General features: G+C 41.2%; 1 protein-coding gene and 1 long non-coding RNA gene across 6 annotated transcripts in view; both read left to right on the top strand.

Annotated features, from left to right (window-relative positions):
* The window catches only part of LOC144002387 (uncharacterized), a 258,898-nt gene that overhangs the window by 219,463 nt on the left and 22,745 nt on the right, over positions 1 to 16,690 (top strand). The gene's annotated exons all lie outside the window — the stretch shown is intronic.
* LOC144002118 (uncharacterized) lies at positions 757 to 4,759 on the top strand. 5 transcript variants are annotated; one of them, XM_077497077.1, is made up of 4 exons: positions 757 to 1,084; positions 1,166 to 1,303; positions 1,631 to 1,748; positions 4,008 to 4,759. In XM_077497077.1, the coding sequence occupies exons 2-4, from the start codon at positions 1,287 to 1,289 to the stop codon at positions 4,215 to 4,217; spliced, it is 345 nt and encodes a 114-aa protein (XP_077353203.1). In that variant the 5' UTR covers positions 757 to 1,084; positions 1,166 to 1,286; the 3' UTR covers positions 4,218 to 4,759. The 5 variants fall into 5 exon arrangements, with proteins under 5 accessions (XP_077353203.1, XP_077353193.1, XP_077353182.1 ...); XM_077497067.1 differs by having other exon boundaries at positions 1,163 to 1,303; XM_077497056.1 differs by having other exon boundaries at positions 757 to 1,303; positions 4,008 to 4,239; positions 4,427 to 4,759.

The following is a 16,690-nucleotide window of genomic DNA, read 5'->3' as shown; positions in this document are numbered from 1 at the left end:
CGTTTTTTTAAATTATTTTTTTTTAGATTTTCACTCATTTGTTATAAATATTACGGTAGATTTTTGTAAGCCTATACATATATTGTTATGATGAATTGTTTAAATATAATTATTAAAATGAGTAGAACAGCGACGGCTGCGTTTAACGCAGATGCTATTGTAAACAGCGACATCTTTTGGATACCCTTTATTCCATCACCCCTCAAAAGGGCATAAACAAACTCAACGTTAAACCGTGGCTTTTATATATTAAAATTAATATAAATGCTCACATATAAGTGGTATAAAATTGATTAAATTAACTGTTTGCGGCTGAGTTCACGCACTCGTCCTGTGCTGTACTTATGCTGCCTTCATGTAGTATCGTAATTATGGTAAATGTCACATGTCGAGTAGAAAACTGCACCTGAATGCCCCCTCATGTCGTATTTTCTACTGCACAACTGGGAATTTATTGGACCCGAGTTTCTGAGTTGAGAGAACTATTAAAGTTTCAACATGGCGGAGAGCTCCGAAAGATTTGTGAATGGCAAAAATATTACCACTAAAGGGCCTTATCGTCCGCTAGCAGTTTGTTTTAGAATCTACACAATTACGGAGCATACCCAATTCAATGTTTTGTCAATTACAACTAATTATTTGCCGTAATTGTTCGGTTTCACGAGCAAAGAGTATATCAGCTGCTAATATAATTTCTTTAAGAACCCAAAATGCAGGACCCCAAACGGAGTTTAGATTTTTCCAACATCACATAAATGCGTCCTTGAAGGTCCTCGCGCAAGCGTAGTAGCATGTAAACACAAGTGCAGCGGCTGTCGGCTGCTAACGGCGTGTTAAGTAGCTGTTGGTTTTACACAAAAGGCGTTTTACTTAGTACTAGCTTATCAGATGTGTGGAGATTAAAACACTCTCAGGAAAGACGTTTAATGATTTTGTTTTTAATATGAACATTAGGTGTCTACTTTTGGCTGATCAGTGTACTGAAGAAGGATAACGTTATTAGCTTGTGTGTACTGTGTGACGAACAAGAAATGGCTAGCCTTGTACTGAACATCTTGTTATAGATACAATATACTGTTTAGAGGTTAGTCATTGCGTTATGTAAAGGTGCTGCGAAATTTGCATGCATACACATATCTATGTTGTATTATTTTCTCTCTAGTAGCAATGGCTAATTTCATCACTTAAAACCCAATTAGCCATCCAGTTGGGTAAGATTGCAAATTTGGACATAGAGGGAGAATCTCAAAGGAAGTCATCTACGTTGAAGCGTTTATGGTCATCACATGTTGACTGAAAGCAGGTGAGTGATTAGTTTGGTGCTAAAATAATTAATAGAAGCTCGTCAGTTAACGTGACCAGCTGATAGTGATTGCAGCCTGGAGGTTATTCGTGTTAGCATTGATGAGCAAGTGATAAGCAAAAGTGCAGAACCAACAAACAAGACGTGGCATCTTTAAATATGATGTCTAAGGGTTGGGAATGGAGGACTTTTAAAGCGCTTATGTAATATTTTAATGTAACACCAAGGACTTGGCAATGTAAAGCTGATGTTAATGGATTTTACTGTATTACATTTAATTTCATTGTGTTCATTTGTAATTTTTTTGTGTGTTTATATTTTACACAGGAAAAGGCAGCACAGTGGTGGTGGTGATGAGAGTGGCCATGTGGTGCCTCAAGCCAAAAGGCCGAACCAAGCTCACCCGCTCTCTCCCGAGCCAGGGCGGGATGCCTGGGACTCAGAGGTAAGGTACCCTTCAAAATTGGTTCTGTACTAAAGCTTGACAGCGCGCGCACACGCACATCCTCATCCTGCTATCTTTGTGGGGCCCTCTCATTGACATAATGCATTTCCTAGCCCCTTCCCCTAACCCCAACCATCAAAAATGATTGCCGACCCCCATTCCTTACCCTAACCATAACCCAATCGAAACCTAAGCTGTAAAACCAAGACTTGACCCTCAAAAAGAGGTCTAAACTTGTGGGGCCCAGCAAAATAGCCCCACAAGGATGGGCGGGCCCCACAAGGATGGGCGGGCCCCACAACTCTGTGAAATCCTGAAAAATTGGCCCCACCATGTCACAAAAACACACACACCCTCTTTTCACTATGAAAGACTCCACGTGACGAAGGAAAAAAACGGGTCAATCTGAAATGCAAAGTAGTTAGAATATAAGGCAAGTCAAGTCATCTTTATTTGTATAGTGCTTTCAAACAGCCTTAGCTGACACAAAACGTTTTACAGAAACACAACAAACACAACATAAAACATTAACAGCAATACAATACAATCACAACAATTCAACATTTTGTCATTCCTACTATATAAGTTTTGTTTGAAGCAGTTATAGATGCAGGAGGACAGAATCAATCGCCTTTCAGCAGTTGATCAGAGACGTGATCGCAACATGCATGACGTCACACACATCTGCTACGAGCTAAGTTTGCTTATAAGCTAGGTCGTAAACGAGCAGGTGCTGCATTCATGATGAGCACCGTACACACAAAAAAGAATGGTCCAGTTTTCCAGTCCCATCCAAACTGCTTCCCTTCCAAGCGCCAAACCTCCATCTCCACATCCCGCGCACACCGCCGCACTTCGCGCCAGCATTCGCGTCCTCAGCTCCTCCTGCCATCCATCTAGCTCACCAGCGTAGACTGTCCAGCAGCGCCGACCTCTACGCCAAGCAAAAAGGGGCTGTGACAGCCTGTCATCACGCTGCGCCGCGGGGGCATCGTGGATTATCCCCCGCTAGAGTTCGACAGGGTTTAGTCAAGTGTGTGAATGTAGTAATTTGAATTATAAGTAGACAACGATTCAGTAAGAAAACGATCCTGGAGAATATCTCTGTCTGTTTGGATGACAACTTGCCGGTAACCCGACCGATGACAACATAGCTTCTGCTCCATAAGGTAGAATGACTGTTCTGTTGACTTTCGTGCTGAATGGTGTGTTTCGACTTTTTTGGTTGATATATGTACATCTATCCATCCATTAATAGATCCGCTTATCCTCACAACATTTATATAAATCATTTGGTAATTACGTTTGAGGCAATTTGGGTTGTTTTTTAACAACTGTTTTTAATCAAGCTGTTAAATGCCATTCCAAGTTCATTCACAGTAAAAGTAAATATAAAACAGACAATACATAATGGTGTAGATTGACTAAGAATACGCTGTGTCCGGTAATAGCACGAAATATTGCACCACAACTGCACCCGCAGTGATATTGCTCTAATCATATACCGGCGCAAACACGCCCACAAAACTGACAGCTTGGAGCACATTTGCACCTGATTTACCACACATGGCAATGGATTTGCGCTAAGAACATTGTTGGTTGTTATAGTAACAGTTGCGAGAAAGATGACATTATCAGAAAGCCAGGTTGGACCGAGAGTAAGCGTTTAAAGTGTACAGAGCAGAGAGGACCACAATGACGTCATTCATTTATAAAGTACAAATTATTAGTGCGATTGTTTTAAAAAAATATATTTTCAAAGGTTGACGTGAGCATACAGAATGCATCTAGCACGTAAAAATTATCGTAGGATTTCCCTATCTGCGCGTGTTTAGTGAATTAGACGCTCCCAGATTGCTCCATTTTTACCGGTTAGCGCGACACAAAGGCTACGCAAAACTTTAGTGAATCTACCCCAATAGGACCTAACAACTTACCGGTACATAGTAGTAGCAAAACATGCAGATAGACCATACATCAGTGCTCACAGTAAAGGCACCACTGTATTGTGAATGCCGAATGAAAATGAAACCCACTATTTTTTTTCTGTTTTTGGTCATGAATGGCTGAATGACCACTTCCTCAGGAGATGGATTTTTCTCTCTCTCTCTCTCGATCTCTCTCTCTCTCAATCGCTCGCTCTCTCTCTCTCTCAATCGCTCGCTCGCTCGCTCTCTCAATCGCTCGCTCTCTCTGATTTTTGTAATGAGTGTGACAGCCCTCAGAACACTTGATTGACAGGATATTCTGTTGTTTCAGTGGTCCAACAGCTCCAGCAGCCTCAGCAGTCCGGAGCAGGCGTCAGGCAGCTCCAGCGGCAGCCGCTGCGCCGCAGGCCCTTGCAGCCCTCTCAACTCCGGCGACTCTTGTGACCCGCCAGCCTCCTACCTGCACATCAACCGTATCCTGAGGGAGGCGCATTTCCAGAGCTTGCATAGCCGCTGCCAAACACGAGAGACGCAGCTGTGACCTTGCTATCATTCCTGGCCAGGTATCAGGGAGGGGAACGAGTCAGCAATAAGTTAAGAACTGGGACCAAACTAATGCTAAAATTGGAGAGGAGCTCCCTCAATGACAAGTTTAGGACTAGCCACTTTGACTTGTTTAGGATTTTTGGGTGGTACTGAAGTCTCAGGGAGATCATGGTTGTGAACTTTTCTGTCCTTTCCCCCTTGTAGTTGGCTCCAAAACACTTGTCTCCAGATTCTTCTCTGATGAAAAGTCCCAAATTGCACCTTCCTTAGCGGCTTATTTGAACTTTTCCCTTGTGTTCAGTGAAGAGAACGACTACTAAACAAGTAAAAATACTGAGCACAGCCCCTAATGTTTCTGTGCCTGTTCATTCAGGTGTGTGTACTGTTCATTCTAAAAGCCAGGAGAGGGCTCAGGCTTTCTTTCGAACAGTTTGTTTTTTATTCTTTTTCATCTTGTATTCAGTTCTGTACATGAACATAACATCATGTTGACACTGTTCTTGTAAGTCGATTAATAATAAAAATGTTTAGTTTTTGTTTTTTTTATTTTTTTTTGTACTCATTTATTTATCAATGGAACGATCTCCAACCACCAGAGCATGTAAAAAAAAAAAAGAAGAATATTTTAACACTAGATAATTTGATTGGAAAAAGTCACCCCTATTGGGGGACATAGCTCATCTTTTTGGCTCCAAATGCCACCTTGGATCTGAAATGAAATAACAGAAGAACAAAAAAACAACTACTATATCAATAAGGATGTACACTAGGTTCATGTGTGTCAGACACAACAAGCAATAGAAAACCTCACCAGAGTCAATACTGTGGCTCCAACATGAGATGTAAACAAATGGTGAGCCTCAAAAACAGGAAGGCCAGATTAGTTTGACAAAGGTCTTTAAAAAAAAAAAACATAAAAAAAAGCTGTACAGTTCTGGAACAACATCCTATACACATATATGACAAATAGTGATGGGAAGAAAAGATTATGGAGAATATTTACCACCTTAGTAAAGCATGTAAGGCTGCCAACAGAATTGGTTCCTGACTTCTGACAAAGGCAGCTGGATGAATTCTGAAGTGTTTCAGGCATTACTAGCTGCTGCTCATATTCAGCAAATGCTTCCGAGCTCATTGGACAGCATTGAACAGTGCAGATGAACAGTGACCCAAAGCATAATCTGAAAGCAGCCAAAGAGCTGAAATGTTATGTAATAGCCAATTCGATCACCTGACATGAATCAATTGAGCATGCATTTAACACACTTTAAGAAAAATGCCCAAAGAACAAACAAGAAATGGAAATGTGTCCATGCGCTGATATTTAAGGACCTGACTGTATCTTTTCTTTTTCTTTCTACATCCTACCTCTTAGGCAGCAACTGTCTTGATTTTCACATTCTGGCTGTTAATGAATGACTTGCCATGCATTGAGACCCTCACTAATGATCTGTGTGTAAGGCAGGAGCAGCCAAAGATTTCTTTAATTAGCCCACCGCACGTCCTTGTCTCACACGCACAATAACAGATCACGCGTATTAGTGTGACCCATGTCGCCATGGTTACCACCATAGCCACGACTGGTCCCCATTAGTCGGTCCGGCCGTGATTGATGCTAATTTAGAGATGACGAATGAGCCCATGATAAATCAGCATGAGGCATTTCTCTGATTCATGACGCTGTTACTGTACTAGAGACGAGCTCATTATTACACACACTCACATAAGACTAGAATATTGGTGCTTGTTATTGTTCTGTGAAGAATGCCTCTTTCGGTGGACCTTTGGAAATAAACAGCACTAATTGCTAGGATGTCATTAGAAGCAGCAAACACATTTACATACTGTTATACAGTCTTCCCTCGCTATAACGCGGTTCACTTTTCGCGGTCTCGCTGTATCGCGGATTTTTTTTTAAGTGCAATTTTGCATACTTTTTTTACAGTAATATACCCATTTTATAAAATTTATGAAGGTTTGAACATTGTCAATGTTTGAACAAGAGAGAAATGTGAGAACATGTAAATGCCTCAATGAGAAAAGTGTCTAAATTGTGTGGTAGGGGATTTTAGAGCCTTAAAACATTTATAAGAATTGTAAAACATAAAGCCAACTACTTCGCGGATTTCATTTATTGCGGGTATTTTTTGGAACCTAACCCCAGCGGAAAACGAGGGAACACTGTACATATTAAATCAAACTTCCAACTTAGACAATATTAGGAGAAAAAGCCCCAAATTTAGAAGGGAAACAACACTATAATAATTAGGAGGAAATTGACTAATTTTACAATATTAAGGCATATTATTAGGAGAAGGATTAGGATCATACAAATGTAATTTTATAATATTGGAAGGGGCATGAAGTATAAGTTATGAAAATAAAGCCATATTATTAGGGCAAAATGTCCTAATGTTCATGAAAATTTACATCATATCTTATTTGGAGTCCTCATTTTATAAAATAAAGTCCCAATAGGGGGAAAATGCCTTAACTGATCGCGATTGGCAAAAAGTTACAATTTTACACAATACATTTCATGGGGGTGGGGAAGGCATAATTTTACAAGTCATAACCATACATTAGAAGAAAATAAAAGCAGTTTTACAGAAAAATAAAATTGTTGTACAAAAATAAAGTCATAATCGTATTACTAGAAAGACAATTTACAGGCCAAAGCCCTAATATTACTTTCGGGAGAAAAAGTCCGAATTTTTACGATAATAGTCATAATATTAAGAGATAAAAGTCCTAACTTTATATAATTAAATTTAGAATATGATCAGGTTATAACTTCTAAGTAACACTTAATTATATCTCCTATTTATATAAGGAGAGAGGAAAGGGCATTTTCACAATCATTAAAATTACAAATTTATTCTTGTAATATTACTCCCCATCTAAAAATGACAACTTCACTGTCATTATATTAACGCTGAAAATACAACTTGTGACTTAAAAAAACAACAACCTTTATTCTCATGAAATTGCATTTTCTTTGTCAAAATGTTATGATTTTGTTCTCCTTGTGACATTCAACCTTCGTTCTCATAATTTAATTGAATATCTTGTAATTGAAATAATACCCCTTGGTTGTTAACTTGCATTTGCAATGATAAATGCCAATTATACACGAGATTTTGAATAAATGACACAAAATAAATAACGGAATCCACCCTTGCATCCAAAGCAGGGCACAACAGGACAAAAAAAGTGCACGAGAAGCTCAGTAGAGGGCAGCACACTGCCTCCTGTAAACAAATTCAGGAGAATCTGCGTGCAACTCCTAATCTGACTTTCCCCGTGCCCGTGCGTGTGTGTTTGTGTAGTGTGCATGCGTGCGCCTTTGTCTTTGCTCCATTGTGGGGCCCATACACGCCTGATTTTCCAAGTTTAACCATTGTGGGGACATTTTGGTGGTCCCCACAAGTTCAGCACCCGTGTGTGTAGATGGATGGCTAGATGATGGATAGCTAAATGATGGATGGATGGATGATGAATGACTGAAATCAGTTGAGTGGAGAGGCAAGACAGAGTTCGTGTCCTTGTTCTGGGGTCTCTATGCGCATACATAATGTTATATTTTTACTGTGGCCATCAGAAACAAACAAAAAAACCCAACATAAATCGGTTAGTTGTGTCTCCTTTCCTTTTGGTCATGTCCTTTGGGCTCAGATACTCATCTCTCCTCAAAGGCGAGAATGTCCGTGTGACAAAACAAAAAAACATGTTTTCTATTTACAGCGTCTGTGTTCACCTTCAACTTTCATGCTGCAGCCATGCCAAAGCTCTGCGAAACATCTCTTCCCTTTCAAGTTTCCTCGGTGTTTCCAATGTAACCAAAATGTCACGGCTAACGGGATGGAAAGCAGAAGCGAGCTAAGTCCGAGCTGCCTTGGCCAGAATGTTTGGGCAGCTGATGCCTGGCATGAGGTGCCCGTTGGCTTCGGCCTCTGCGAGGTTTCGACGCCAAGCCAAACATCTGCTTTGCCTCCTCCCTGCCGCCATTATTTTGACTCGGTATCATACGAGAAGGCTCGCCCACCGTGCAAGCAATTAATGATCCGGCGCGTACATTAACTGTGCCCTATTGCCTCGTCCTGGCTGGCGTAAGGGGAAAGTTGAAAGGGGGGACAGTGGGAGATTGAAGGGTCAGTGTGTTAGGTAGTTGAAATATTTCGCAGGACGACAATTAGGAGGGAAGTTGATTTGAACGTTTCCGTCTTCCCATTATGTCTACTACATGGACTAGTGTCAACTGTATTACTCTTCAATGACGTTTAGAGAATTAAATTAACTAATCACTCGTCAGACATTTTGAAATTGCATGGTTCAATTGGCCAATGTATGTCTTTCGACTTACCCGTGTGCTGGTAATGGTTCAACATTCCGTGTAGCCCTGTTTTGCTAGCTTCAGGTGGAAATTAAAGTGTGCTGTAAATTTGACACACCACAGACCAATTGTTAACAACTGTGAACAATTTGAATGAAAAAAAAAAAAAAGGTAAGTACTGTATATGAGAATAGTGAACAATCAAACCTTTTTCTCCATTGTCCAATCTTGTGGCAGCTGATCTATAGATCTTCGTGTTTCTTATACATATGCACATACGTTTGACTAGCAAAAATATATCTGCTTAAAGGGTACCTCAACAGGAAATCAGACTTTTGCTCCACCCCTCACTAAGATTTGACATCGGCAATCAAAGTGGGTGTTGCCTGGAGGACCGTTGGGTTGCGAATGGGGAGAGGGTTGGGTGTGGTCTGGCTGTGATTGACAGCAGCAACTCACTAAGAAGGTGTTTCAGGAGGCTTGTATCAGACTGAGCTGGTGTTACTGATCTGTATATATTACTAGATAGGTACACACCCTGTGCACGCCGTTGAAGCGACACGGCGGCCATCTTACCCCTCCCATCTCGTTAGCAGACTACTGTATAAACTATACAGATACGTAGAGACATAGGCTCTTAGTATAGAGCAGGGGTGGGGGTGGTTGGCGGGATGGTAACTTTTTTTATCAAGTGGATGGCATGTGCTACTTTGAAGACCCCCCCCCCCCCTTTTTTTTTTTCTTTTTCTGTAAGCCACTGTATTTAACAAACAGGTTGTAATCTGTTTCTTGTTTGAATAGCATTGAAATAAAATATCAAGGCTTAACGTTACATTAATATAACATTCTTCCATGCTTAAGGTGTGAACACTAACCCTAAGTAAGATGTTTTGTTGAATATTTTTCCATTAAAATGGATGTTTAAAAATCGATTCAGCTGCCTATTGAATCGATTCGAGAATTGTGCGATGTAGTCTTGAGATATATTGCCGAATCTATTTTTTTTAACACCCCTACTAAGTACTGTCTCACTCAGATGTTCTCCAATTTGAATACTGTTCATGTATAGGATCATATGCCGAGAAGCGTTTCTTGGGAGGAGCAATATGGCGACCTCGCGGCTTCTAGTCTTGGCCTATCGGCTATCCAGAAATATATACTTGGACTGATCAGTGGCTGGGGCGAGTACGTTATGGTCCACAAGTGATCTAATTGGCCACTTCTCATGTAATGAGAGGATGAACAGCCAAATTGTGTTTAGCTCAGTTTATACCCCTGGGCAGTATCTTATTTTGAAATGACTTGGTCAGAACCATCAAAAAGCCGAAAACCGGTCACAATAATGCCTAAGGGTTGTCACTAGTTCAAGCAAAGGTCAAAATGATGACCAGACGTGGACAGCATTAGTAGACACCAGTTTATAAGCCAAAAAAAAAAGAAGTTGATTTAGTGGTGAGTACACGGCTAAAACCTGCGCTGACTGGAATATATCCCACCAAATTTGGCACTTTTTTTTTTTTTTTCCATTCGTGTGGGCATGTGTGTTACACTTTTTCAAATATCCATCCATCCATTTTCTTGACCGCTTATTCCTCACAAGGGTCGCGGGGGGTGCTGGCGCCTATCTCAGCTGGCTCTGGGCAGTAGGCGGGGGACACCCTGGACTGGTTGCCAGTCAATCGCAAGGCACACAGAGACAAACAACCATCCACACTCACAAGCACAACTAGGGACAATTCGAAGCACCCAATTAACCTGCCATGCATGTCTTTGGAATGTGGGAGGAGACCGGAGTACCCGGAGAAGACCCACGCAGGCACGGGGAGAACATGCAAACTCCACCCAGGAAGGCCGGAGCCTGGACTCGAACCCGAGTCCTCAGAAGTGGGGGGCGAACGTGCTAACCAGTCATCCACCCCTTTTTCAAATAATTTTTAAAAATAAATTCAAAAACATTCTAAAAAAAAAAAAAACAAGAAAAAAATATTGCGTAATTTAATATATTGCCTTGGAATTATTTTTAATTATTTATTTATTATTTAATTATTATATTATTATTTTTTTTAACCCTACGTTAACTTGCAAGAACTAAGAAGACTCTTGTAAAATAAAATATCTGTATATCTATAAAATATCTTGTGGAATAAATTTATTAATAAAAAATAAAAAAACAGTTAAAAAATACCTTTTTTCAACCCCTTAAAATTGGGATGGTCTCTGGCGGGCAAACATTCTTAAAAAAAATATATAAACTATGCCGATACTCTAAATGGTTCAGGAACAGCTTCATACGTACTTTGAATGCAACTTTTTTTTAAAGCATTTTCGGCAAAATTGCTCGTATGATAAGGAGTTAACACATTTTTTCAATAATATATTATTTGTCTGATCTGAGCTGCGGTATCAGGCTTAAAACTACACTGTTATGGTGAACTAATTCCACAATGAAGGCTTAAACTCACCTTAAACATAACTCAGATTTGGAGCTCAAGTGGTTTTAGTAGTACTACTTGAGCTATGCACTACTTCAAATGTCTATAGCCGACTGACTTCAGACTGAAAGGTCGTAAAAGTGCAACTTGCCGTATGGTTGAGAGGGTAGTTAAGAGCAGATAAAAAGGTATGGCTCTTACGACTTGCGTAAAAGCTGGAGGACCTTCTTCACTTGTGTACAAATCCGTCGTCGCTGGCGCTGACAATTCTGCTTGCTGGCGACGAGGGCTGGCTAATCTCAGCCTAGCGTAGCCTAAACACACAGCTGATAAACACTTCCCCCATACACACACACAGAAAGCAACGCGCCTGGCCAGTCTCTCTCGAGCCAGCCAGTATTTCGAACGCAGCGCTGAGATAACCGACAGGCTTGGCATGCTCGGGTCAGCGTCTCCGCTTCCACTTTGCGCCCCCCAAACCCACCCCTGCCCCCCCACCAACCTCCTCCTCCCATTCAATTTCACACAATGTGCTCCGGAGACAATGTACAGTAGACTGTTTTCATTGTGCAGCCGAGTCACAGTCAAGGCCTCTATCGATCATCATAAACGTTCACCCCCAGAAGCCTGAAAAGAAAGGCTGAGCGCGGTCTTTTTGTCCCTCGTGCCACAGACTTTTACGGCCAGTGTTGGCTCGTGCCCCTAAAAACGTGAACGTGGACTGTTGGAGCATAAAGTGTGCTACTTCAAGCAAGGTACCAATTCTCGGATGGATCTGAAAATGGTCGTAGATCTTAAACCTGGTCAGTATTTGCAAATCCGGTAATACGCAGCCAGCCATTAGCCGGTTGCCCTCAAGACCAAAATACGTTAGGCTATATTGCTGCTGTTGGACCGAAACCTTGTACCTCCAAAATCATCACTTTCAGGAGACCCAAAAAATGGCATGATTCTTCAACCATTAAACATTGCATCATCAAAGACAAAGTCATAAAAATTATACCCGTATGGATGTGGACCGACCAAAAGTATAGAGTTGTGTGAAAAAAAAAAAAAAAAAAAAAAAAAGTATGAAATTTGCCCAATTTTGACATATAAGGTTTTGGCCTAACGCCAGCGAAAGTGTATGCTTTCCACATATTTACAATTGCATATGTACCATAGATGAAAAATTGACCCCCATCCCCAAACCGGGGGCCACGATCGTTGGCCCAGGGGAGCGGTGAGGCTCCTTTCTGCAGCTGGAGACCTCTCATTCAAGTGAATAGGACCCAGTGAGCGGTGTGGTTGGTTCATTGTTACTGTAAAACGCTATGATTGTTGTTGGAGTGTATTTTTATTACTTTGATGACAGCTGGTGGGTGGCTATGTCTCGCTCGTGTAAAATCATGAAAATCAACTCTGAGATGGTTCTGAAAAGCGGTTCTATAGTAAATATTCTGGCCTGAAAAAGTGTAATGGAAAAGTGACCACTCTGGGCTAAGCTAACCAAGGCCGTGTCATGTGGAAGTGGGCTAATGGAAAAGTACCATAAAGTATGTGTGAGGATAACACCAAGTTGAGCTGAACCAAAGACTCTGTGTTGATGACATGACACAAGTATCAATTACGAAGCGACTTGAAGGTTTCCCGGCTCTCTTTGACCAAAAAGTGTTTATTTTAAAGCAGAGGTGTTAAGCTAACACCTAGCCCAGGTTCTTCTAGTCTGCTCTTTGTGCTACCTCACACAGGTCAGTCTTGGCACTACAACGGACATGGTTAGGTCTGTATGTTAGTCGTTTGGATTACACCACACACAAAAGTATTTACAATGTGGAGGGTGTCTCACAATCGATGTGTGTGTACCCCGCTGGAGACTCTGCACGAGGGTCACCGCTAACCTGCTGCAGAGAATCGGGGATCGGCGCCTCTTGCAGTCACTGAGGTGCAATTTGTTACCTTTGGACTATAACTGTCAGGAAGAGATACACTCCCACTTAAATAGCTGCCCATAATCTGCCCATCTCCCTGTATTATCCTAATTGAACCCATGGGTGGCCAGCGCCCATCAATAGCTGAGCTCATCTGCAAATTAATAAAACATGGACCCTCACCAACTCTATGCCCGAGCTACTTAGAGACACTAGAGGAGAGTGTTTAGCGTCGCCGCCAAAGAAATGGAGGCGCAATAAAGTGTTGGTGCGCTGTGCAGTAGTGATGACTTCTTATGGCTCCCGACATCCCGACGTTAATCCCCGGACGAGCACCACTTCCGCCTTGCTGTCTCCATGTTGCAAATGATCATTAAAGTCATCATCAGACACAGTTGTCAATGGAGCTCAGTGGTGTTTTGTAAAAAACAAATTGGTCATGCATTAATTAGCGTGGACATGTGTTACCAAGGTGGATTTCACAAGGCTTAATTATAGACATTCCAGTCACTCCTACACTCTTGACACCCAAGCGCCCCAGTAACAGAGCCAACAGGAAGTTGGGCAAAGTTATCCCAATAACAATTGGAAAAGTGCTGATTTTAGTCGGGTTAGGGTCACCCTAACCAGTGTTTTAAGTGGGAAAAAATAAGTGCCGGCACTCTCGTAATTCATATATATATATATATACATATATATATATATATATATATATATATATATATATATATATATATATATATATATATATATATATATATATATATATATATATATTATGAGCGCCTGTAAGGGAGCGAGCAGAAAAATTTGGGGGCACTGTGGTGAGTGAAATGACACAATCACATGCCCACAAATTTCCCAATAAGTTGGAATTTACAGTACAATATTATATTATCCTGTGTTTTCATCAGTATCAGTCACGTGTAATATTCTGGCCACTCATGCTCAGTAATTAGGTTGCTACTAACAAATTCTGTTCTTTTTTGAAAACACTTATCAGTGAGTGTTTTACGCCAGGATCCCTGTATGGGATAATGAGAGCCTAGCAACTTCATTGTTTGCATCAACCATTCAGAGTATATCATCTCAGTATCGTGAATGGTGACTTGCAGAAGTTTGGTTTATATTTCACAGTGTTGCTTTCATTTTATTATTGATCGTTCTGACAATAAGATGATGCAGACTTGCTTGGAGTAGCAGTTGGAAAACTATCTTATGAAATTATAACTGAGGAAATCTGCATTTAGAGTTTCTTCCACACTTATTGGTACAACCCTAACCCTAACACCCTAACCCTAACCCCTGGTAATCTCGGTGGATGCAAGACTAAACTCAAATAGACATGATTAGAATTGCCTATAGAAAGCTTAAAGGCATATTCAAGGATCTCATCGCTGTGCAATAATCTAATTGTAACGTATTTGTTACATGTTTTGATGCATTTTTATGCTTTATAAAACATTTATGTCTGAATTTTGGGAGGCTTGGAACGGATTAGGGCATTTACATGGAAAATGCGTCTCTACTTACAAAATTTTCTACTGAAGAACTTTCTTCCAGAACCAATTAATTTCGTAAGTAGAGGTACCACTGTACTTGTTCTGAAGATGATGAATTACAAAGAACATTTGACTGCACAGCAAAGTACAAGAGTAGAATCACTCGTGCTCAGTTGCGGTTTCTGCCAGGTGCATTACATACTGCCGCATGGGGCAGCATCGCCAGTGAGGACCGTCGCTGTTGGTGCCAGGGAACAATAATCCCATGGTGGCCTTGTGAGTATGTGAGTGGGAAATATCGCCACTTCATAGAATGAGATTGCATAGGATGCCTAAACCTAAAATCGCCGGATCCACTCACAGTCAATACGAACTGGTGGTTGTCGTTTTAGTGATGCAACGTTGAACTAAACCGATTCCACTGTTTTGTCCGAGTTTGAGAAACTGTCATGTTTTGGTTTTGTGGGGGGTGGGATTTTGTTTTCTTTTGGTGTTTTTGGTTGTTTGTCATGTGTTCCTTGTCTCTTCCCTTGTCCCGTTATGTCAAACCACGTCCACCTGAGTGTTTCTTCCCTTCCCAGTGTATCCACCAATCAGCTTCCCTTGCCACTTGTGTCTTGCCCAGCTGTGTCTAGTCATTGTCAATTAGCCTGTGTGTATTTAGTCACCTGTTTTCCGTTCGGTTCTTGTGGAGTCATTGTGCCTGTTGTTGTCCCTGTGTTCCATGCCATGCCATGCCTTGTGTGTTTTCGACCTTGTTGTTTTAGTCACAGAGTACCTCGTTTGCCTTTTTGTTAATTAAACCCCTTTTTTTTACTTGCATCCCTGCCTTGCCCTGTTTTTGTTGGCCCCTGCATTTGGGTCCTGCCTCCAACACCCCCACTTCCTGACAGAAACATGACAGACATGGATGCCACCAATCTTATCTCGAGCCTCTGCCGCTGATTGTCAATCCAAAATCTTAACATGGATGTTCTTATCATTTATTGGTTGAGCGAGTGAGCATGTGTGAAGGCGGATCTTCCATGTGATGTCGCAGAAGTTTGATTGAGTTCAGTTAGAGAAAGGATAGAAAGTGTTTTGCCAGCGACTGGATGACTGAGTGGATAGCACCACTGATTTCAATCACACAGGGTGAGGCGGGGTTTTACTGAACTGGGCGTTTTACTTACGCATTACAAATCTAACCACAAAACACCTAATATTTCATAAGAAATTACATCGCCATGGTGTCAAAGGTAAGATTTTTATTATTATATGCCTATAGTTAACTTTTGGAAGGGCTTAAAATATTGTGGTGCAAATTTGCCACTCTTTGACTTCCAAATTTGTACATTGAACAGCCATGAACCCCACAGTACGTCACAATCCCGACTGTAGGCCCAGGTTCCAAATGCTGCATTGTTGACTATTAAGTCATCATGACGTCAAGTGTATGATCCATGGAAATAGAGGTGGGCTTTCATTGGCTGGTGTGGAGGAGGAGTGGGGTCTTCGGACAGTGCGCTGATTCCAACCAACGCGTTACGTGATGTGGGAGACAATGAAAGCGGTGGTCATCATAATAAGACCTCCATCTTAATAACAACGAATCCTGGAGGGCCGTAAAAAGCAGTGAGAGGTTATTAAAGACATCTATCAAGTCCGCAGTGCTGATGATCACCCCTCTGTCGAACGTGAACGCAAGGCCATGGTGACCAATCGCTTCTCTTTTTCTACCACACCAGCAACTTAAAAAAAAAAAAAAAGAAAGAAAAAAGACCAAGTGGATGTTCAGTAATGTGCCATTGCTCAGAGACCAGGACTTACCTGGCCTTGAGTTTCCCTCAAAGCTTTTAGTCCATTCATGTACAAAAAATGTTCGTACAGAAAAACAAGAATGCTGTTAAGAGCCAGTGGGTCATGACCTTTTGACGAGCCATCAGGAAAACGGCGGCGGGTCATACGAGGAGAAGGATGATGACATCACGCAGTCATGGATACACAGCCGAGTGAGTGAGTGAGAGAGAGAGAAATAGAGAGAGAGAGAAGCAAAACAAATGAGGTTCCTCCAAAGAAAACAATGAGTAATGCATTGGAACAAGTGGAGTTAATGACAAGCATGCCACAGTAAGCTATGCTGCATGCTTCGCTGTGCTGAGACAAACTCCAACATTGCATTGTTTTTCGCAGAAGTTGGAAAAACCCCCCCCACTTTATTCTTATTACTATTATTGTATTATTTATCTTTAAAAATCTCTAAAAACATGTTAATTTTCATAACATTACAAAGCTTTTCAAAAAACTGCAGT

Source organism: Festucalex cinctus, chromosome 1, assembly GCF_051991245.1.
Source record: "Festucalex cinctus isolate MCC-2025b chromosome 1, RoL_Fcin_1.0, whole genome shotgun sequence".
In the NCBI taxonomy this organism is placed as follows: Eukaryota; Metazoa; Chordata; class Actinopteri; order Syngnathiformes; family Syngnathidae; genus Festucalex; species Festucalex cinctus.
Note: the sequence above shows the minus strand (reverse complement) of the source record. Positions and strands in the feature narration are given on the sequence as shown.